The sequence below is a fragment of the Hemitrygon akajei genome, unplaced genomic scaffold, assembly GCF_048418815.1.
Source record: "Hemitrygon akajei unplaced genomic scaffold, sHemAka1.3 Scf000121, whole genome shotgun sequence".
NCBI classification, from domain to species: Eukaryota; Metazoa; Chordata; class Chondrichthyes; order Myliobatiformes; family Dasyatidae; genus Hemitrygon; species Hemitrygon akajei.
Window position 1 is genome coordinate 1278807 of NW_027332007.1, and position 25335 is coordinate 1304141.

The window sequence follows — 25335 nt, forward strand, 5'->3', positions numbered from 1 at the left end:
TGAGATGTCATTGAAGTTCTCTCCCATCTCTTACGGCCTCATGCGTAGATGAGCACGCTGATCTTCAGATGTTATTTTGTAACTGTTATCGGGGCGGGGAGGAAATAGCAGGTTTTCTCAATAATTTATCCCACTACCACATTGTCTGCTATTCATGAGAATGTACTCATTACAGTTGTTGTTTACAAAGTTCACAAGAGTGATTCTGGAATGAAAGGCTTTATGTATGAGGAATACACGAGGAAATCTGCAGATGCTGGTTATTCAAACAACACACACAGAATGCTGGTGGAACACAGCAGGCCAGGCCGCATCTATAGGGAGAAGCGCTGTCGACGTTTCGGGCCGAGACCCTTCGTCAGGACTAACTGAAAGGAAAGATACTAAGAGATTTGAAAGTAGTGGGGGGAGGAGAAAATGCGAAATGATAGGAGAAGACCGGAGGGGGTGGGGTGAAGCTGAGAGCTGGAAAGGTGCTTGGCAAAAGGGATACAGAGTTGGAGAAGGGGACGGGAGGCTTCAGGAGAAAGAAAGGAGTGGGGGGGGGGGAGCACCAGAAGGAGATGGGGAACAGGCAGAGTATGGGCAGAGAGAGAAAGAAAAAAGGGAGAGTGGAAATCTATATATCAGGGATGGGGTAAGAAGGGGAGGAGGGGAATTAACGGAAGTTAGATAAGTCTCTGCTCCTATTATCGATGGAGGGATGGTGACTCTGGGAACAGCAACCTCAGTGAAATCCTATGTTCTGGATAGAGTCGATGGGGACAAGATGTTTTCAACAGTAGGGGAGTCTGGAACCTGAGGTCATAATCTCAATCTATTTAATTGTATCTGAGGAACTTCCCTTTCATTATTCTGTCCAGTAACAGGATCTGAAGTCCACCTATATCAATGCCGGGGGTTGATCGCAGTTAGGAGATATTTGCAGGCACAGGAATGTGACGGAAGTTTTAACCACTTAATTAAACAAAGAAGGAAACTTCATGGTTAACACTACATGAAACGTGAAATTAAAAAATAAAACACGAAATGCTGGCAGAACTCAGCAGGCCAGACAGCATCTATGGAAGGAGGTAATAACGACGTTTCGGGCCGAAACCCTTCATCAGGAGTGAAGTAACATGGGATGGTCGAGGGGGGAATAAGAAGAGGGGGAGGGGTGAAGTAGAGAGCTGGGAAGTGATAGGCTGGAGGGAAATGGTCTAGGGGGAATGTGGAGAATTATGGGAAATAAAAGAGAAAGAAAGGTAGGGCTGGGGGGAGAGATGTTTCTCTTTGGTTCTCTTTCTCTCTCTTTCCCCCTCACTATAATCTCTCCCCCCAGCCCTGCCTTTCTTTCTCTTTTATTTCCCATAATTCTCCACCATTCCCCTATCCAATTTCCCTCCAGCCTATCACTTCCCAGCTCTCTACTTTATCCCTCCCCCCACTTCTTATCCCCCCTCGACCATCCCATGTTACTTCACTCCTGATGAAGGGTTTCGTCCCGAAACGTCGTCACTCCCTCCTCCCACAGATGCTGTCTGGCCTGCTGAGTTCTGCCAGCATTTCGTTTTTTAAAATTTATTTCCAGCATCTGCAGATTCACTCGTATTGCCTTTGAATGCATTGTGTGATGCCCTTTGTAAATATCCCACAGTTGACATTTGGAACAGATAGGCCGCATCCAACAACGTGTTTGATTTTGGATCAGCTTCTGCTCTGCTGTAAGTTCTGTAGAGATGGATCTACCAATATATTTACTGCATGCACCTCGAGACAGATTTAAAACAGCCACTGGATTTTTAGCTTCCCTATTACAAAATGGTTGAGAGCTCAGTATTCATCTTTGTCATAATGAAACTCAGAGCATGTGAGGTTCAGTTCCTTATTTCCTTTTCCAGTTAGTTCTGTTTCCTACATCACCAGGGTAACAGACCACCAGAGCTCCAAGGAGTGTTGAACATTTAGGCTTTGTTGAGATTGTACCTGGAATATGGTATAAAATCCCGCTCCCCATACTAACACGTGTTATACAGACCAAAGAACAAACTGCCGGAGGAACTCAGTGGGTCGGGCAGCATCTGTGGAGGGAAATGGACCGTCAACGTTTCCGGCTGACCTCATCCCTCTGGACTGAGAGTGGACGGGAAATATTCAGAGAAAAGAGGAGAGGGGTGGGGATAGGGCAAGAGCTGGGGAGTGAGAGGCGGATCCAGGTCAGGGGGGCGGTGGAAGGTGAAAATAGTAACAGGGGGTGGAACATGAGTGTTTTGGGCAACAAGGGGCAGCAGAAGATGAAATTTAATTCTATAGAGTATTAACAAAGAGGTTAGAGGGTATTTACTTTAGAGATTCACCTGCCTGTTTACTGGAGGGAAACAGAGATCAGCAGAATGAAGGAATCGAGTAGAAACATGTGGCTGAGAAGGAGAGCAACCATCATCATAAACTCTGCAGATGCTGGGGTCAAAGTAACACGTACAACACGCTGGAGGAACTCAGCAAGTCGGGCAGCATCCGTGTAAACGAACAGTCAATGATTCAGGCCGAGACCCTTCGTCAGGACTGAAGAGGTAGGGAGCAGGGAGCCCTATAAAGAAAGTTGGGGAGGGTGGGAAGGAGCCGGTGGTCGGATCACTGTCCGCGGGGCAAATTGATCAAGTTCCCATCGGTGAGTACTGAGGCCGGTCACTAGGGTGAACGCGACTGACAATTTCCCATCGCTGGGTATTGAGGCCGATGCCGAGAGGGGAAACCTCATGTTGTTCAGTGAGTCCCATTACCTTCCTCGAACTGGCGGCCCAGTCCCGCTTCCTGGACACATCCTGACCGGGTCGAGGGACCTTCACACCGAATAGGCTGAGATGAGCTGCCGCTCAGTCCCTGTTGTTCGGGTCCCAGGGGTGGGATGAGGTGGTGTTGCCGGGACTAAAGCCATCTGTTCAGCTGTAGCTGGGAAACTTTACCTCCGTCACCCGGCCCGGTATCGGATCCAAACTTCACCTGGATCGATAATTGTTTTACATATATCCATCGCACTGGAAGCGGCCGTTCGGCCCGTTGTGTTCTTCCAGACTCGAGGGTTCAACAGAGTAATCGCACCCTCGGGAGACTCCTCCACGTGTATGAGTAGTTTCATCTTCCCCGTTCAGACAGGACAGTGAGATCCAGATCTCTCACGTCCTCTCGGGGGACTGGGAAGTTTATTTCCATCTTTTTTACATTGCTACGACTTGCCGAAATGTTGACAGTGTTTCCCGATATCTGGCCCTATTAATGCGAGAATTAAGTCTTGTTCATTTATCTGGGTTTCTCGGAAATGTGAACACACCCTTCGGAATTTCCAAAGGAGCAGCCCAGGCTGTATAATATTCCCACTCAATTGAAATGAGGAATCTTTATTTTGTTTTCCATGTACAGAGGTTGAGTGAAAATCGTGTCTCCGGTATTCTCCACACAGATCAATACATTGCAGCAGTACATTGAGGTAAAACAAATCATTCTGGTTACAGAAAAGTGCAGTGCAGGTAGATATGTGGAGCAAGGTCACATCGATTTAGACTGTGAGGTCAGGAGTCCACTAATCACGCTGTTCGCTTATAACAGCAGAACGGACACCGTCCTTGAGCCTGGTGGCATGTTTCTGTTCTATTTTATCTTCGACCCGATGGGAGGGTGAGAGGTGAGAATGTTCAGGGTTGTGGGGATCTTTCATTATGTTGGCTGCTTTACTGAGTCAGTGGGAAGTGTAGACTGAGTCCATGAGGGGAGGTTGGTTTCTATGATGTACTCAGCTGTGTCCACAGTTCTCCGCTATTTCATTCAGTTAAAGGAAGAGCAGTAGATGTATGAAGATGTGAAGTATTGGGATGGGATACTTTCTGCGAAGCATTGATACAGCTTGTAGAGTAGAAAAGGGCATATACCAAAGTTCTTATTGTTTGTTCTAACTTTGTTATATTTGAATCTGTTATCAAGTAGTGTGCACTATGATTTCGGTATCTGTTTATTGCTAGATGACCATCAGAGAAGGCACTTTATTCTTTCTCCCACATAGTCAGTCTGCTCATTCCCTGCCCATCTTGTTCAACTTCTGTCCAGTCTGTATGCCACCACCTCAATGATATATATCAACCATCTTGTTCAACCTCTGTCCAGTCTGTATCCCACCATCTCAATGATATATATCAACCATCTTGTTCAACCTCTGTCCAGTCTGTATCCCACCACCTCAATGATATATATCAAACATCTTGTTCAAACACTGTCCGGTCTGTATCCCATCACCTCAGTGATATATATCAATCATCTGGTTCAACCTCTTTTCAGACTGTATCCCATTGCCGCAATGACATATTTCAGCAATCTTTCTTCGAAACTTTGTCTTCATTGTGAAGTTTTGTTTTTCACCTTTTCCAAGATTGTTTCTTTTTAATAACTAGGAATACCAGTGGTTTAATTGAACACAGCACGTGGCAGGGAAAAAACAGCCATTTCAATTTTAGTTTCCCCGTTACAAAATGGCTGCAGTGTTAATCTTTGTTGTCATGTAATTCATAGCATTTGATGTTGAGTTTGTTATTTCCTTTTTCGGTTAGATTTGGTGAGCCATTTCCTCCTGTTCCAGGGTAACGGCTGCAAGAATGATGCACATTTTATCGCTCTGTGGTCACCGCCTCTCAGCGTAGAGACAGTGGCCTCAGGGGCAAATGTAACAGAATGATAGTGGGAGGACAGGATGCTGTGATCATTGACTGTATGAGATGTGTTACACCAGGGTCAGTATGAATTCAGAACTAACAAACTGGTCGGGATGGGGTGGCATTTACATTTTAGAGTGTTGCTGATATTTTGTAATCAGTTACCATCTGTGCATTAAAATGAAGAGGTGGGATAAAACTAAAGTTGCAGGAAATTCAAAGTAAGAAAAGGAAAATACTGGAAACTCCCAGCAGATCGACAGCATCTTGGACAGTCCCATTTCAGAACTGGGTCTTCCACCATTACTCCTTTCGGAGATGCAGTCTGATGTACTGAGCATTTTATAAAGTAGCATTTTCTACTTTATAATTTTACAGTTTGTTCTTGTTACACTGATGGGAAACATGGCAGCCAGTTGTGCTGGGCAAGGTCCCACACAGCGATGACATTGTGATCAGAGACAAGCTGAAGTGTATCCGCATCCTCTCACAATCTATAGACCGGGGAACAAGCCTGAGCACCGACCCCGGCAGATGGTCATGAGGTTCCAGTTCCGCCTTAGTCTGTGAATCAGAAATGGCAAGAACAGCCCGGGAAATCATCGGCACAAAGCATCTTTGTATGGGTGATAGTACTGGGCCGGTGACTCTGAGGATATGGAACTGACAGTATACGGGCTTCAGTCCAGATTGGTAACTCTACAGCCGGATTGGAATTTCCTCAGTCTGCAGTGAAGCTGAAGTCTCGGGCGGTTGTACATTGCTTATAGGGAAATTGCTGTCTGCACCACCCAGTGGGACGTCATGTCTGTCAAGTATTCTGGAGATTTTGGAAGAGCTAACTATGAGGATAGATGAAATAGGGCAGTGAATATGTTCTTCTGAACTTTGGTAAAGTCTGTAACAAGATCCTGCATGGCAGCTGATCGGGAAGGTTCGGTCAGGTGGGATTTATGGGGAGATAGCGAGGTGGATTCTCACCGGGTTCAATGACAGCAAGAAGAGGGTCACGAGTGAAGATGGATTTAGCGAATGGAGGCCTTTGACAAGTGGGACGTGCGTATCAGTGTCCATACCTCGTTAATACGTTATTCATGCTATTGATTTGCATATGAAATATTAACAAACTCTCTGTCTTGTTGAATAATTTCAGCAGTTTTATTTTATTTATGTTAAAGACGTTTTGCCAACTTGTTGTTTTGTATGTATGGTGAGTCTACATTGTGGTTAACAAGGTGCGATGTAACAATCTGGTAATAGCCAGTAAATGGTCAAAGAAATCTTGACATGGCACGGTCAGCAAGTTTGATGCTAAATTCGGAAGTCTGGTTGATATTGCAACAGGTTACAATGAATTTCAGAGACATCTTGGATAGTTATGGAAATGGTCTGAGAAATGGCGAATGGTTTTCAACTTGAACAAGTGAGAGTTGGGTCATTTGGACAGTCAGACCAGGGTGGGACTGGTGTAGTGAATGGAAGGGCACATAGTGTTTTGAAACAGAACGAGAAACAAAAAAAAACATCAAGACGCAACACAGACTACAATGCAGATAGAGAACAGATACCTGACTCCTACACGCAGGTTTTGCTCTGATATAGTGTCTTCCACCTGAAATATTAACATACTCTCTGTCTTGTTGAATAATTCCAGCAGTTTTGTTTTATTATGTTAAATATGTTTTGCCAACTTGTTTTGTATGTATGGCAAGTCTACATTTTGGTTAACAAGGTGCGATGTAACAATCTGGTAATAGCCAGTAAATGTTCAAAGAAATCTTGACCGGGGTTTAGGTGATAATAATGATCTTAAAAATCCTGCCAGTGAAAATGTCGTGGTTATGGAAGAGAGGTCACGATGCTATGGGTGAGATTGCATTGTTCAGAATGTGAGAGTGTTTCTATATAAACTCCAACCATGTATTGCCATAGGTGTCAATGTCAGGGGATGTTAAAGTGAAAGGAGACAGTGAGAATCAGATCTGTATAATTCAGTGACGACAGAAGTAGCTGTCTCATTGGTCAGCAGAAATGTTTCAACCCACACTGCTGTAACTGTTGTCCACAGCGCCACCAGTGGTTGGAGGGCCAAAGCAGTGGGCGCTGTCTGCTCAGCCTGACTTTCCTTTTCATCAACTTATCACTCGCGGTCCAGGACACAAGATTGGTCCCTAAAAGGGAATTGTCTGCAATTTAGCGGGTAGATACCTCGGAAAGTCCCGGCACGCTGTACAATCCATGGAGAGCGCGGAAATGGATGGGTGCAGGTGGACAAGAGGACATGATTTGAGAATTAAGGGGCAAAAGTTTAAGGGTAACACGAGGGGGAATTTCTTTACTCAGAGAGTGGTAGCTGTGTGGAACGAGCTTCCAGTAGAAGTGGTAGAGGCAGGTTCGGTATTGTCAGTTAAAGTAAAATTGGATAGGTATATGGACAGGAAAGGAATGGAGGGTTATGGGCTGAGTGCAGGTCGGTGGGACTAGGTGAGTGTAAGCGTCGGCAGGGACTAGAAGGGCCGAGAAGGCCTGTTACCATGCTAAAATTTGTATATGTTATATGGATCATGTCGTGTCACGGTTTCAGTGAACAGGCCCAAGATCTTTGGAAGTGTTTGCCTCAGTTTAAAAATAAAACAGGGTACTCCTTTAAACCACAATTAACGTTTGACCCTCCTGTTAAACTTTGTTTTGTTACAGAGCGGCAAAAGCTGATCACACCTGTCCTCAAAATGGCTCAAGGAGCAGGCAAGGGAGAAGTTCCAGTGACGACAGCATCGGGAAAGGACACAGGTACGTTGGTGAAGTATTTTAATTTATAAATATTGCCTAGACTTTGTGTCTCTGGATTTAATTCAATATTAGCAATTCACAAAATATTTGTGAAAGGACTGAGCCGAAAGATGAAAAAGAGAGAGAGAGAATTAACATCTCGGGGGAACACAGTCACACGTACAAGGGGTATATTTACTGTCTGCTCCACTCGCAAGGTTGTGATTAAAGTAGCGAGTTATTCCAGAAGACGTTCGGCAGATGCTGAAAGTTTTGGGCAACACAAAGGCACACAAAATATTGGCAGAACTCAGCAGGTCAGGCAGCATCCATGGAGGGGGATAAGCATTTGATGTTTTGGATCAGGACCACAAAGAATAGAAAGTAATGTGACAATATCTAGAATTTCTGTCCCCTCATTTCCAGTCCGATGAAGGGTCTTGGCCTGAAACACTGATTGTTTATTCTCCTCCGTAGATGTTGCCTGACCTGCTGAGTACCTCCAGTATTTTGTGAGATATCCCAGAGATATGCTGAGGAAGGAGTTGACCAGGCAGGCAGACAGTAACCTAGAGCAAAGCGGTAGTGATGGGCAGTAGGAAGAGAGTGATGCTGATGGGTTACTGTATTCTCAGCAATAAGCAGAGTCCTTTCCAAACAGTGGTATATTCGCAGAGACACGAAAGAGAAGCCTTCAACAGATGGACTATACCCATTCCCAAACCAAACCCACCCCCAGCCCAAGCCCATTCCTTCCAACCCACATATATATTTTGGACTGTATTTGGTGATATTTAGGTTCCAGAGGGAAGGTTGCTTCCCAATATGGAGTCAATAATTTATTTATTTTTCCCCATTGTGCTTCACAGTGATCACCGAGCTCCTGGCAAGCTGGGATGATTTCCAGCTGCTGCAGCTGACGGAATTCTACCGGGACAGGCTGGAGCAGGCGATGGAAGGAGGGGTGCACGGAGTGAGCCTGGCGTTAACGGCCGAGAATCAGTTCAGCGGAGAGGAACATCGGGTGAGTGGGAGGGAGAATGGGTTTGACTTTTCACACATCACAGGACTGATGGGTGTCGAACTCTGAATCATCGGATATTAAATTAGATAAAAGAACAACTGTGAAATAAATACGGTACATGCAATCACAAAACATGTGAATCTGAACCAGTGATAGAAAGGGGTGAAAGGACCCCGCAGACTGGTGAGTGACTGCTCAATGTTCAGAGTGAGTTGAGGAGGTAGCAGTTGTGTGGGCTTACAGTATTAAATGGAAATATGACGGGAGGTTTCGGTTTGGGAATATCGTGCAGCGTGACTGCAGAATGTCAGTGAGAACAGGGACATCATCTGTGGGTGCCACAGGAGCTCGAGTGTGTTCTGTTCTGGGTGGAGATGATTGTGTTTCAATCTGTAACTGCAAACAGTGTGAATCGGGGAATATTGCTATGTTGTAATGTGTAATCACAGGACAAACCTGCACTTTAAAGGCATCAGGTGTCAGCCGGTAATCCGCTGTCACGTTGGACACTGGTGGACTGAGGCGATGAATCACATCATTTTTCTGCAACTTCTCCGAGACTGCTCACTCTGTTATAAAAAACCCTCCTGACTTCTTTCTTCATCTGTGATCGTTATTTTCTGATTTCTGTTTTACATCGTCAAATCCAGTGAGGAATTATTTATGGATTTCGAGCCACATCAATGAAGGGGTCACAGACCAGCCAGGATCTCATTGACTGGTGGACCAGGTTCACGGTGAATGTTCCTCCGTGTGCTCTGCACTCAGAATGTACAGTCCACGTCCAGACAGGATCAGCACCCGTCCGGGTGACTGCTCAGTGTGATCCCGTTACAGAGCACATCATTTTCTTCTCATTCTCTGTGTGAATCTGTCAGTCCCCAATATGTTCACTGTTACTCTTCACAGAAAATCTCTGATCTCGCTGATAAGGGAGAGCGGGCGGACAGTTCTAAACTCCTCCTGAGCCTGGTGATGGAGAAAGGCTCCCGCGCCCGGAGGGTGATGTGGGAAACCTTTGTGAAAATGAGGATTGGAGTCCCAAAGTTTGACAAAATACTGAAAGAAATACAGGAACATGGTGAGAGAGTATCAGAGATTAATTTAATTTTGGATTCAGCATTACATACTTACAATTTGAGGAATTGAAACGTGTGAAATTATTTAAATTCGAACAGGTTGTGTTCCGGTTCATCAACCCGTACCGGAGATTCCCAGGGTGCTGAAAGGTAAGTGAAGAAACCACTGTTTCCACCGAAGGTTGATATTATGTAGGGCCATGTCGTTTTTGAGTCACGGGGACTTGATCAGGTAAATGTTCCACCGTGACACAGAGTACAGTGAGACACAGGGAAAAATATTTTGTTGGAGGGAGAGATTTCACAGGACAGCATGAGGAACAACGCAGAGAGATGGGCGCTTTGCTGAAAGAGATCACTCCTCTCTGTGTCCCGCAACTACAGATCCCTCCACCCAAGTCAGAATGGAGAAGAGGGCAATCTGAGGACCGAAATTATGGGAAATGTCTTACTCCGAAAGGTGAAAACATTCCCCTACAAACACCCAACTCCCGGTACAGCCCTCATCTTAATTCCCTCAGATCCTACGGGAAATCATTTTTAGAACCGGGAGTCCATTGAAGTTCTTGTCACAGAATAACAATGATAATTTAATGAGAAAAGCAGGTAACACCCCAACTCGTCTGTTGAACCCAAAAGCAGCATATGAAACCAACGATGTTCACATCTGCACTACAGACACTGCTAAATTATCCAGTTTAATTTCCCACTCAATAATCCTGGGAATTCCATCAGGAGACAGTGTTCGTGAGGGTGTGATGGGGACAAAATCCTCAGCTCAGCCCACAGAAGCTGAAATTGATGTGATGTGTGATGGACAGTGTGGAAGGGTGAGAGATGGGAATTAGGACAGAGATACCGAGGGTTGTGGGATTGCGACAAGGAAGGTGGAAATGTCTGAAAAATCTATAAATAATATTGCAATTAGTTTAACTGTGACCGTATGGATAAGAAACTCACTACATCCGTAACCCATCATGTCTGTGAAAATGGAGCCGGGACAAACTCGAAAGGTGTTAATTTTCAAATGGTACCAGAGGAAGATTTTGAAACTCCTCCGTTTCTCTGCACTAAGGATTTGGTTATTCTGTACAATTTCCCTGCAAACTTGTTCTTCACTGTTCCTCATGCTGTTTGCCAAGGGAGCAGACACGGCAGTGAAATTCCCACATCTATTTCTGAATACGAAACAGATCCTCTCCCTGATTATTGAGGAACATTATTTCTACCACTGTCACATTCTCTAAAGGAAACATTCCAACAATAAATGTTTTCATAGGCTTCCGGTTTCAGCCGAATACGTAGATTGGAAAACCCACACACCCCCGACAAGGTCCTGACACACTGTGAGACCCCACACACCCCTAGGAGGTTCCTGACAGAATGAGAGCACCCAGAAAAACCTGGCAGGGTCCCAACACACTGTGAGACACCAAACCCCGCTGACAGGGTCCTGACACACTGTGAGACACCACACACACCAGACAGGGTCCTGACACACTGTGAGACCCCACACATCACTGACAGGGTCCTGACACACTGTGAGACACCACACACCCCTGACAGGGTCCTGACACATTGTGAGACACCACACACACCAGACAGGGTCCTGACACACTGTGAGACCCCACACATCACTGACAGGGTCCTGACACACTGTGAGACCCCACACATCCCTGACAGGGTCCTGACACACTGTGAGACACCACATTTCACTGACAGAGTCCTAACACACTGAGAGACACCACAACCTCCTAAGATGATCCTGACAAACATTGAGACACCACTCATCCCTGACAGGGTCCTGACACACTGTGAGATCCCACACACCTGACAGGGTCCTGACACACTGTGAGACACCACACACCCCTGTCAGGGTCCTGACACACAGTGAGACCCCACACACCTGACAGGGTCCTGACACACTGTGAGACCCCACACACCCCTGACAGGGTGCTGACACACTTTGAGACACCACACCCCGCTGACAGGGTCCTGACACACTGTGAGATCCCACGCACCACTGACAGGATACTGACACACTGTGATACCCTACACACCCCTGACAAGATCCTGACACGCTGTGAGATCCCACTCACCCCTGAAAGGGTCGTGACACACTGTGAGACCCCCACACACCCCTCTTTGGCTGCTGACAAATGGCGAGCCTCCCAACACTCCTGGCAGGGTCCTAACGCACTGTGAGACCCCACACACCCCTGACTGGGTCCGGACACACAGTGGGGTCCCACACACTCCTATTACGGTCCTGACACACCGTGAGACCCCACACACCCCTGACAGGGTCCTAATATACCATGAGACACCACATACCCCTGACAGCGTCCTGATACACTGTGAGTCCCCACACACCCCGACAGGGTCCAGAAACACTGTGAGATGCCTCACATCCCTGCAGCCTCCAGACACAGCGTGAGACACTACACACTCTTGACAGGTTCCGGACACACTATGAGACCCCAAATACCCCTGACAGGGTCCTAACGCACTGTGAGACCCCACGCACCCCTGACTGGGTCCGGACACACAGTGGGGTCCCACACACTCCTATTACGGTCCTGACAAACTGTGGGACACCGCACAACACTGACAGGGTCCTGACGTACTGTGAGATCCCACACACCCCTGTCAGGGTCCTGACACACTGAGAGACCCCACACACCCCTGGCAGGGTTCTGACACACTGTGAGACCTCACAAACAACTGACAGAGTCCTAATATACCATGAGACACCACATACCCCTGACAGCGTCCTGATACTCTGTGAGTCCTCACACACCCCGACAGGGTCCAGAAACACTGTGAGACCCCACACACCCCGGACAGGATCCTGACAGTGTGAGACCCCACACACCCCGGACAGGATCCTGACAGTGTGAGACCCCACACACCCCTGACAGGGTCCTGACACACTGTGAGACACCACACACCCTTAGCAGGATACTGACACACTGTGAGACCCCACACACTCCTGACAGGGTCCTAACGCACTGTGAGAGCCCACACACACCTGACAGGGTCCTGACACACTGTGAGACCCCATACAAACCTGACAGGGTCCTGACACACTGTGAGACCCCATACACACCTGACAGGTTCCTGACACACTGTGAGACCCCACACACGCCTGACAGGGTCCTGACACACTGTGAGACCCCATACACCCCTGACAGGGTCCTGACACACTGTGAGACCCCACACACACCTGACAGGGTCCTGACACTCTGTGAGACCCCACACAAACCTGACAGGGTCCTGACACACTGTGAGACCCCATACACCCCTGACAGGGTCCTGACACACTGTGAGACCCCACACACACCTGACAGGGTCCTGACACACTGTGAGACCCCATACACCCCTGACAGGGTCCTGACACACTGTGAGACCGCACACACACCTGACAGGGTCCTGCCACACTGTGAGACCCCACACACACCTGACAGGGTCCTGACACACCGTGAGACCCCACACACCCCGACAGGGTCCAGAAACACTGTGAGACCCCACACATCCCTGACAGGTTCCTGACACACTGTGAGACCCCACACACCCCTGACAGGATCCTGACAGTGTGAGACCCCACACACCCCTGACAGGGTCCTGACACTCTGTGAGACACCACACACCCTTAGCAGGATACTGACACACTGTGAGACACGACACACTCCTGACAGATTCCTGTCACACTGTGAGACACCACCCACACCTGACAGGGTCCTGACACACTGTGAGACCCCACACACCCCTGACAGGTTCCTGACACAGTGTGAGACCCCACACACTCCAGACAGGGTCCTAACGCACTGTGAGACCCCATACACCCCTGACAGGGTCCTGACACACTGTGAGACCCCACACACACCTGACAGGGTCCTGACACACCGTTAGACCCCACACACCCCTGCACGGTCCTGACACACCGTGAGACCCCACACACCCCTGACAGGGTCCTGGCACACCGTGAGACCCCACACACCCCTGACAGGGTCCTGACACACTGTGAGACCACAGACACCCCTGACAGGGTCCTGACAAACTGTGGAACACCGGGCAACACTGACAGAGAGACCCCACACACCTCCAAAGATGATCCTGACAAACATTGAGACTCCACTCACCCCTGACAGGGTCCTGACACACTGTGAGACCCCATACACCCCTGACAGGGTGCTGACATACTTTGAGACACCACACCCCGCTGACAGGGTCCTGACACACTGTGAGATCCCACGCACCACTGACAGGGTCCTGACACACTGTGATACCCTACACACCCCTGACAAGGTCCTGACACACTGTGAGACACCACACACCCCTGACAAGGTCCTGACACACTGTGAGACACCACACACCCCTGGCAGGGCCCTGACACCCTGTGAAACCCCACAAAACGCTGGCAGTGTTCTGACACACTGTTAGTCCCCACAGACCTCACAGGACCCTGACACACTGAGAATGCCCACACACCCGTGACAGCGTCCTGACACACTGAGAGACCCTACACACCCCTGGCAGAGATACCGGCCACGTGACAGATGCTCTGCCACCTGGCTGGTCGGGGGACACACCACACGCCAATCAACATTTTGTCCCTCCCAACTAATCAATGCACACATAAACTATTGGTCACCTTAATTGGATTATCCCACCCAGCCCCATGCTATAAAAGGTGAGCCATGTGTCTGGCTCGCTCTCTCTTACAGACCACCTCATTGAAGTTAAGTGCATTGATTTATGTTTGGGAAGGTTTATCGTTTGTCCTGGTAAGGGAGCCGCAGCTATCCAAGGTCAAGGGGTTAACTGTTGTAGTGCTTTTCCCTTGTTCTTTGTACGTGTAACTGTACCCTGTCCTCTGTGTATTGTACTGCCGACCCGACCTTCCCCACACATGTTAACCCTAAGCGTTTTTTTGGTAGAATATTGTAGTTGCTTGTGTTGACCCGACATCCCCTTGTAAATAAATTCCTTATTATTAAAACTGCGTGTCTGCCCAGGCCTCTACTGTTGAGACTCAAAGAACCAGTTATTTTCCATCACAACAGCAGGGTCCCGACACACTGTGATACACCACACCCTGCTGACAGCGTACTGACACACTGTGAGACCCTACACACAGCTGACAGGGTCTTGACACAATGTAAGACTGTACACACCCCTCGCAGGGTCCAGACAGAGTGTGAGACTCCACTCACTCCTAACACAGTCCCGTCACACTGCGAGGCCCCACCTACCCCTCACCTAGACCTAACACACTGTGAGACCACAGACACCATTGACAGGTTCCTGACACACTGTGAGACCCCAAACATCCCTAACGGGGTCTTGACATAGGGTGAGTCCACACACACACCCCTATTTGGCTGCTGACAAACTGTGAGCCCACACTCACCACACGCAGGGTCCTGACAGACTGTGAGACCCCACACACCTCTGACACAGTCCCGACTCACTGTGAGACCCCACACAGAGCTGACAAGGTCTGGACACATTGTAAGACTGTACACACCACTCGCAGGGTCCTGACACATTGTCAGACCTATACACCCCTAGCAGGTTCCTGTCACACTGTGAGACCACACACATATCTGACACAGTCCTGACATATGGTGAGAACCTACACGTCCCTGACAGGGACCTGACACACTGTGAGACCCCACACACCCCCAGCTGGTTCCTGACACACTGTAAGACCCCACACAACCCTGGCACGTTCCTGGCCCAGAGTGAGACCCCACACGCACATGACAGGATTCAAACCCACCCACAGTGCAAGTGCTGATCAGCAAACTGCTTCTTTGTATTTTGAATCAATGACGGTGAGAGGGGAGGGGGAGCTGTGATTCCTCGACCTGTTCTTTGCCAGAATTCTCACTACCCTCTTCACTATCTCTATCCGCCACATCAACACTGGGGATTAAAATTCCTCCACAAGAAAAGATGACAGCTGTGACAGTACTGGGAGTTTGTCCGGTACGGGACAGTCGGGGGTCAGTAAACTACGAGGGAAATACTCACCTTCACAGCACAATTAATGTGGAAATGTGATGATCGGCGTTTATCTAGACCAGTCCTCTCTGTCCAGTCAGGGGTCTGTTAATCAAATTTACTTGATGAATCCATTAATGTTACAGCTCTGAGCTAACTTGTGCATGCTTAAATACTGAGTTCTGAGTTGAGGCATCTAACAGTTTGTCCACTGTCTGTTCCCATGGAAGATGTTCAACAGAAACACAAGGAGACTCTGCGGGCACAAACTGAAACACTGAGAGTGAACACGATCCTGATGAGGGAGAAGGTGAAAGTTTTCCAGCTGGTTGATCGATACGCTGAGCTCACGGTGATTTCTACTGTTCGAGATCGGAGACTGGTGGAACATGAGCTGCTGGCAAGAGGCAGAGACCACGAGGAGTGGAGACAGAAGCATCTTTGCAAACAGCTGGAAAAAATCCGGACTGATCAGTTGTTCCAGAGTAGTTTTTCCCGGAGTAAATTCAAATCCGGGATAGCCACAGCAGTGGCCGGAGTCCCGGGGATCGGGAAAACAACAATGGTACAAAAGATTGTTTATGACTGGGCCTCAGGGGGAATATATCAGCAATTCCAGTTTGTCTTCAGTTTCAAATTCCGGGATTTAAATGGCATCAACTGCAGAATAAACCTGAGGGAACTGATTCTGGATCAGTATCCTTACTTTGGGAATATCCTGAGTGAGGTCTGGAAGAACCCAGAGGGATTGCTGTTTATATTCGATGGTGTGGATGAATTCAATGACAAAATTGATTTTTCTGACAGTCGGACAGACACAGAACCTCAGTCCACTTGCACAGATCCTGAATTCAAGTGCAAGGTGTCTGACATTGTGTACAGTTTAATCCAACACAAGCTGCTCCCAGGGTGTTCTGTGCTGGTGACCACCCGCCCAACTGCGTTACATTTATTGGAAAAGGCAGAGATCAGTGTCTGGGCTGAAATCCTGGGATTTGTTGGTGAGGAACGGAAGGAATATTTCATCAGACATTTTGAAGATCAGAAGGTGGCAGAAGCTGTTTTCAAACATCTGAAGGAGAACGAGATCCTGTACACCATGAGCTACAACCCCTCCTACTGCTGGATCCTCGCTCTAGCACTGGGCCCCTTCTTCACACAAAGAGTCAGAGACCCACAGCGAGTTCCCAAGACCATCACCCAACTGTACTCCTACTATATTTACAACATCCTGAAAAACCATGGCCGTGAGATTGAGAACCCCCGTGATGTGTTACTCAGGGTTGGTCAGATGGCCTTCAGAGGAGTGTTCGATAAGAAGATTGTGTTTACAAATGGAGATTTGATCAACTACAATCTGCAGCCTTCCCAGTTCCTGTCCGGGTTCCTGATGGAGCTTTTGGAGAGAGAGGATTCTGCCCGGTGCGTGGTGTACACATTCCCACACCTCACCATCCAAGAGTTTGTAGCTGCAGTCGCACAATTCCTGAATCCACATCCCGGGGATATCCTGAAATTCCTCATTAAAGCCCACAACACGACAGATGGGCGATTTGAGGTATTTCTCCGTTTTGTTGCTGGTCTCTCCTTCCCAATGACAGTTCGGGGCCTGGAGGAGTTTCTGGGTCCATTTCCGCGTCAAACAACCTGCCGGGTGATTGACTGGGTGAAGGAGGAGTTTAAACGCCAGAGTGGAAACACGAGTAGTGAAGCTGGTAAAAAGAGCCTCCTGAACACATTGCACTACCTGTTTGAGTCTCAGAATCGTGGACTGGCTCAGAACACACTGGGATCTGTGGAAACATTTTCATTCAGTGGAATGACTCTGACACCGATTGACTGCGCGGTCCTGTCTCATGTCATCGGACTCTGTGATACAATAAAACACCTCGATGTGGAGAACTGTCGCATTCAGTGTGAAGGAATCCAGCGGCTGGGACCCGGGCTGCACAAGTGCCAGGCGTTGAGGTAACTTGATTTATCTCTCACTCTGAACTGTGACACTGTTCCATTGGGTTGTTTCAAGGTAAAGGAATTTCAGTAAATTTGTAGTAAATCAGATTGTGAACATAACATAAGAACATAAGAGATAGGAGCAGGAGTAGGCCAATCGGCCCCTCAAGCCTGCTCCGCCATTCAACAAGATCATGGCTGATCCAATCTTAACTCTAGTTTTCACCGAATCCCATAAGGCAACAGTGCCAACCAACAGGGCACCATGCCGCCCATTTTATTTTATTATTCATCCCGCCCAAACTCATGTGATCACCCGGGGAAAAAAAACCGAGTTGCCAATTGAGGAGAAAAAATCTGGAAAATTCCTCTCCGACCCATCCAGGCTGTCGAAAACTGGTCCAGGAGATCACATGGCTGATCTAAACCTAGCCTCATGTCCACTTCCCTGCTCGCTCACCGTATCCCCTAATGCCATTTTTATCCAGGAAAATGTCTATCCTGTGTCTGTGAAGAATTGAGACAAATGCCCACAGGGTCAGCCAGTAATTCCCCAAGGAAGGGAGGGTTCTCTGGTTCCTTGATAAGTGATGTTGGAGACTTCATCAGATCAGTGAACAACGGCCATTGGTTTAATTATAGTAAATCCCAGGAATGGCCACGTTTCTTGCCATTGACAATGTTCCTTCTCACTTTTACTGACACCCCGACCGACACTTGACTGCAGGATTCATACCCCCTTCCGGTGAGGGACAAGAGAGTGTCAGCAGACTGTCACAGTGAGAAGGAAAGAAATACCACCGTCAGATTGTCCTCCACTGCCATTCCGTTTGTAACTTTGTTCAGTACCAGATACGCAGAGAGAGAGGGCGCATCTCCTCTGGTCCTCTGTTCAGACCCAACACACATGTAAAAAAAAAATTATCTGCATCCTATCGTCTTGTAGGATTAACGTTTACCTTTGGAATCCTCCTGTGGGACTACTCAATCCAATCCCCCTTCCATTCTTAGGGATCTCGTCCCGATCCCCATTTCTCCTGTGGGCTCTCTATTACCCTTTCTTCATTCACCTGTGGGGTGTCTTTTCCCCATGACCCTGTGGGATCTCTCTTCCCCATCCGCCTTCCTCCTGTGGGATCTCTCTTCTCCATCACCCTTCATCCTGTGGGAACTCTATTCCGCATCCCCCTTCATAGAATCATAAAATCATGGAAAACTACAGCGCAGAAAACAAGCCATTCGGCCCTTCGGCTCTGTGCCGAAACTTTATTCCACAAGTCCCATTGACCTGCACCCAGTCCATAATCCTCCAGAACTCACCCTTCCATACGTCTATCCAATTTATTCTTAAAACTTATTTTGCATTTTCTGCATTTTCTACATCAGCTGGCAGCTTGTTCCACACTCTCACCACTCTCTGAGTGAAGAACTTCCCCCTAAACCTTTCCCCTTTCACCGTGAATTCAAGTCCGCTTGTAATTTATTTCTCCTAATCTACGTGGAATGAGCCTGTCTATACCCCTCATAATTTTGTAAAACTCTATCAAATCTCCCCTCATCCTTCTGCGCTCCATGAAATAAAATCATAACCTGTTCAATCTTTCCTTGTAACTCAACTCCTGAAGACCAGGCAACATCCTGGTAAATCTTCTCTGCACTCTTTCAATCTTACTGATATCTTTCCTATAGTTAGGTGACCAGAACTGCACAAAATATTCAAAACTTGGCCTCACCAATATCCTATACAATCTCACCATAACATCCCAACTTCTATACTCAGTACTTTGATTTATGAATGCCGGGATGCCAAAAGCCTTCTTTACAAATCTGTCTACCTGTGACGCCACCTTCAGGGAATTATGTATCTGAACTCCCAGATCCCTTTGTTCCTCCACACTCCTCTGTGCCCTAACATTTACTGTGTATGTCCTACCTTGATCTGTCTTTCCAAAATGCAACACCTCACACTTGTCTGCATTAAAGTGGTGACTAGTGGTGTGCCTCAGGGATCTGTACTGGGTCCAATGTTGTTTGTCATATACATTAATGATCTGGATGATTGAATGGTAAATTGGATTGGTAAGTATGCAGATGAAACTAAGATAGGTGACATTGTGGATAATGAAGGTTTTCAAAGCTTGTTGTTCAAAGATTTAGGCCAGTTAGAAGAGTGGGCTGAATGTTGGCAGATGGAGTTTAATGCTGATAAGTGTGAGGTGCTACTTTTTGGTAGGAATAATCTAAATAGGGCATACATGGTAAATGGTAGGGCATTGAGTGATCTAGGAATAATGGTGCATAGTTCCCTGAAGGTGGAATCTCACGTGGATAGGGTGGTGAAGTAAGCTTTTAGTATGCTGGCCTTTATAAATCAGAGCATTGAGGATAGGAGTTGGGATGTAATGTTAAAGTTGTACAAGGCATTGATAAGGCCGAATTTGGAGTATTGTGTACAGATCTGGTCACCAAATTATAGGAAAGTTGTCAACAAAATAGAGAGAGTACAGAGGAGATTTACTAGAATGTTACCTTGGTTTCAGCACCGAAGTTACAGAGAAAGTTTGAACAAGTTAGATCTTTATTCTTTGGAGCGTAGAAGGTTGATGGGGGACTTGATAGAGGTATTTAAAATTATGAGGGGGATAGACAGAGTTGACGTGGATAGTCTTTTTCAATTGAGAGTAAGGGAGGTTAGAACAAGAGGGAATGAGTAAAGAGTTAGGGGGCGAAAGTTCAGGGGTAACACGAGGGGGAACTTCTTTACTCAGAGAGTGGTAGCTGTCTGGAACGAGCTTCTGGTAGAAGTGGGCAGAGACAGGTTCGATTTTGTCATTTAAAGTAACATTGCTTAGTTATATGGACAGGAAAGGAAAGGAGGGTTAGGGGCTGAGTGCAGGTCGGTGGGACTAGGTCAGTGTAAGAGTTCGGCACGTACTAGTACGGCCGAGTTCGCCTGCTTCCGTGCTGTAATTGTTATATGGTTATAAACCAAAACTTGGCGCGTTCCCTTAACCGAAGGCTAAAGTTCTCTGTCCCTCACCCCTCTCCCTCTTTCACTCCTCTCCACCTCTCACCCTGTCCATGTCTCACGCTGAAGCCATGTCTTCTCATATTTATCTCTTCTAATCTATGTGGAAAGAGGCTATTCGCATTTACCCTGTTTAAACCCTCATAATGTTGTAATCCTCTATCAAATCTCCCTTCATCCTTCTGCGCTCCAAGGAAAAAAGTCATAACATGTTCAATTTTTCCTTGTAACTGAACTCCTGAAGACCCGGCATTATCCTAGTAAATCTTCTCAGCACTCTTTCAATCTTACTGTTATCTTTCACATAATTAGGTGACCAGAACTGCACACAATACTCCAAATTTGGATCCACCAATGTCCTATACAACCTTATCATAACATCCCATCTCCTATACTCAATACTTTGATTTATGAATGCCAGGTTGCCAAAAGCCTTCTTTACAACCCTGTCCACCCGTTGCACCACTTTCAGGGAATTATGTATCTGAAATCCTAGATCCCTTTGTTCCCCTGCACTCCTCAGTGCCTTACCATTTACTGTGTATGTCCTACCTTGATTTGACCTTTCTAAAATGCAACACCTCTCACTTGTCTGCATTAAATTCCATCTGCCATGTTCTGGCACATTTTTCCAATTGGACCACAATGCCTCCAATCTTAGTGTCATCCGCAAACTCGCTGATCCAATTTATCACCCTATCATCTAGATGATTCATATAGACAACAAACAACAATGGTCCCAGCACAGATCCCTGAATCACAACACTAGTCACAGGCCTCCAGTCTGAGAAGCAATCATCCACTACCACTCTCTGTCTTCTCCGACACAGACAATTTCGAATCCAGTTTACAACCTCTTCATGGATACCTAGTGTCTGAACCTTCTGAACTGACCTTTTACGTGTGGGACGTTGTCAAAGGCCTTACAAAAGTCCATGTAGACAACATCCACAGCCTTTCCTTCATATGCATTCTTGGTAACCTCCTCGAAAAACACTGCAGGATTCATTAAACACGATCTACCATGCTCAAAGCCATTCTGACTACCTTTAATCAGCTGGTGGCTGTACCAATCCTTGTATATCCGATCTCTCAGAACACCTTCCGTTAATTTACCTACTACTGATGTCAGGCTTACTGGCCTGTAATTACCTGGTGTAATTTTGGAGCCTTTTTCAAACAACGGAACTGCATGAGCTACCCTCCAATCCTCTGGCACCGCACCCGTGGCGAAGGACATTTTAAATATTTCTGCCAGGGCCCCTGCAATTTCTACATTAGTCTCTCTCAAGGTCCGAGGAAATATCATGTCAGGTGCGGGGGATTTATCTACCTTTATTCGCTGTAAGACATCAAGCAGCTCCTCCTCTTTAATCTCTATATGTTCCATGACACTACTGCTTGTTTCCCTTAATTACATATCCGCTATGCCAGTTTCCTGAGTAAACACTGATGGAACAAAACTGTTTAAGATCTCCCCCATCTCGTGAGGATCCACACATAGATAACCACTCTGATCTTCCAGGGGACCAATTTTGTCCTTTACTATCCTTTTACTCTCAATATACTTGTAGAAACCCTTCGGGTTTATCTTCGCATTATCTGCCAAAGCAACCTCATGTCTTCTTTTTGTCTTCCTGATTTCCTTCTTTAGTATTCCCTTACATTTTCTATACTCTTCAAGTATCTCATTTCTTCCTTGTTGCCTATACTTGCTAAACACCTAAATAACCAGATGGCCAATATCCCTTGAAAACCAAGTTTCCCTATGCCTGTTAACTTTGCCTTTAATCCTGGCAGGAGCATGCAAACTCTGCACTCTCAAAAGTTCACCCTTGAAGGCGTTCCACTTACTGAACACATCCTTGCCAGAAAACAATTTATCCCAATCCACTCTTCCCAGATCCTCTCTCATTTCCACAAAATTGGCCCTTCTCCAATTCAGAACCTTAACTGGTGGACCAGTCCTATCCTTATCCATAATTATCTTGAAACTAATGACATTATGGTCACTGGACCCAAAATGTTCACCTACACATACTTCTGTCACCTGACCTGTCTGGTTCCCTAATAGGGGATCAGGTATTGCACCCTCTCTCATTGGTACCTCAATATATTGATTTCGTAAACTTTCCTGAACACATTTGACAAACTCTAGGCCATTTAACCTTTTCTCAGAGTGGGCGTCGCCGTCAATATGTGGAAAGTTAAAATCCCCTACTATTACAACTTGCTGTTTCTTACATTGGTCTGCTACTTCTCTACAGATTTGCTCCTCCGATTTTCTCTGCCTATTGGGCGGTCTATCAGACAACCCTATTCGTGTGGTCACACCTTTCCCGTTCCTCAGCTCCACCCATATGGCCTCTGTAGATGAGCCCTCCGGCCTGTCCCGTCTACGCACAGCTGTGATATTCTTCCTGACTAGTAATGCCACTCCTCCCCCTTTCATCCCTAACCCCTATCACGTCTGAAACAACGGAAACCCGGAACATGAAGCTGCCAGTCCTGACCCTCCTGCAAACCAAGTCTTACTAATAGCAATAATGTCGAAATCATCATGTGCCAATCCACGCACTAAACTCATCTGCCTTACCTACAATACTCCTTGCATCAAAATAGATGTACCTGAGAACATTTCTATCACGTACAAACCTTTGATATCTGTCTATACAAGCAGTCCTCGCATGACCCTTATCCTCCTCCACCTCACTATCTGCTCTAACACTCTGCCCCTCTCCCTACATCCTAGTTTAAAACCCCCGGAGCAGAACTTGCTAACCTACCGACAAGGATGTTAGTCCCCCTCCAGTTCAGGTGCAAACTGTCCAATTCGAACTGGTTGCACCTGCCCTAGAAGAAATACCAATTGTCCAGAAACATGAACCCCGCCCTCATGCACCATCCCCTCAGCCACGTATTTAGCTGCATTATCTTCCTCTTTCTAACCTCACTAGCACGTGGCACGGGTAGCAATCCACCTGTGAGATCTCGCTTTCCCATCCCCCTTTCGTCCTCTGGCCTCTCTGTTCCCACTCCCCCTTCCTTCCAACTGTTGGATCTCTCCTCAGCATCCACCTTCCTCCTGTGGGATCTCTCATCCCCATTCCCCTTCCTTCTGTGGGATCTCCCTTCCCCATTCCTTCCTGCTGTGGGATCCCCCCCCCCCCTCCCTATCACCTTCCACATGTGGGATGTCTCTTCCCCAACACCCTTCCTCCCGTGGGATCTCTCTCCCCCATCCCCCTTCCTCTGGGATCTCACCTACTCATCCCCGTTCCTCCTGTCGGATCTCTCTTCGGAATACCTCATCCACCTTTGGAATTTCTCATCCGCATCCCACTTCCTCCTTTGAGATCTGTCTTCCCAATCCCACATCCTACTGTGGGATCTCTCTTCCACATCCTTCTTCCTCCTGTAGGATCTCTCTTCCCCATCCCCCTTCCTCTTTTGAGATCTGTCTTCCCAATCACACATCCTCCTGTGGGATCTCTCTTCCACATCCTTCTTCCTTCTGGCATATCTCTCAACCCCTTCCCCCTTCATCCTGTTTAATCCCTCTCTCTCCTTCCCCCTTCCTCCCAAGGGATCTCTCTTCCCCATCCCTCATCCTGCTGTGGGATCTCTCTTCCCCATCCCCTTCTTCCTGTGGGATCCCCTCCCCATCCCCTGTACTCCAGTGGTATCCCTTCCCATCCCCCTTCCTCCTGCGAGTTCTCTCTTCCACTCCCCCCTTCCTCCGGTGGGATCGCTTTCCCCCTTCCCCTTTCCTCCTATGGGTTCTCTCTTCCCCTTCCCACATGCTCCTGTTGGATATCCCTTCCCCATCTCCCTTCTTCCTGTGAGATCTGTCTTCCCCATCTCCCTTCCTCCTGTGGGATCGCTTTTCCCCTTCCCCTTTCCTCCTGTGGGATCTCTCTTCCCCTTCCCACATCCTCCTGTGGGATATCCCTTCCCCATCTCCCTTCCTCCTGTGGGAGCTCTCTTCCCATTCGCCTTTCCGCCTGAGTGAACTCTCCTCCCGACACCCCTTCATAGAATCATAAAATCATAAAACAGCAGTGCACAGAGAACAAGCCAATCGGCCCTTCTGCTCTGTGCCGAAACTTCCTTCTGCTTGTCCCAGTGACCTGCAACCAGTCCATAACCCTCCAGACCTCTCCCATCCATGCATCTATCTAATTTATTCTTAAAGCTTAAGAGTGAGTCCGCATTTTCTACATCAAATGGCAGCTAGTTCCACTCCCTCAGTGAAGAATTTCCCCGTAAACCTTTCCCCTTTCACCGTGAAGCCGAGTCCTCTTGTAATTTATCTCTCCTAATCTCTGTGTAAAGAGCCCATTTGCACCTACCCTGTCTATACCCATCAGAGTTTTGTAAACTTCTATCAAATCTCCCCTCATTCTTCTGCGCTCCATGAAATAAAATCATAACCTGTTTAATCTTTCCTTGTAACTCAACTCCTGAAGACCGGGCAACATCCTAGTAAATCTTCTCTGCACTCTTTCAATCTTACTGATATCTTTCCTATAGTTAGGTGACCAGAACTGCACAAAATATTCAAAACTTGGCCTCACCAATATCCTATACAATCTCACCATAACAGCCCAACACCTATACCCAGTACGTACATTTATGAATGCCAGAATGCCAAAAGCGTTCTTTACAAATCTGTCTACCTGTGACGCCACTTTCAGGGAATTATGTATCTGAACTCCCAGATCCCTTTGTTCCTCCGCATTCCTCAGTGCCCTACCATTTACTGTGTATGCCCTACCTTGATCTGTCCTT

At 47.3% G+C, this 25335-nt stretch overlaps 1 protein-coding gene across 1 annotated transcript in view; it reads left to right on the forward strand.

Moving 5' to 3' along the window:
• LOC140723627 (NACHT, LRR and PYD domains-containing protein 3-like) overlaps positions 1 to 25335 on the forward strand; it is a 49752-nt gene that overhangs the window by 18408 nt on the left and 6009 nt on the right. The window contains exons 4-8 of the mRNA XM_073038202.1: positions 7380 to 7472; positions 8321 to 8475; positions 9385 to 9556; positions 9654 to 9704; positions 15794 to 17531. Of these exons, the coding sequence (XP_072894303.1) occupies positions 7380 to 7472; positions 8321 to 8475; positions 9385 to 9556; positions 9654 to 9704; positions 15794 to 17531 (2209 nt within the window). The remainder of the gene's footprint in view (positions 1 to 7379; positions 7473 to 8320; positions 8476 to 9384; positions 9557 to 9653; positions 9705 to 15793; positions 17532 to 25335) is intronic.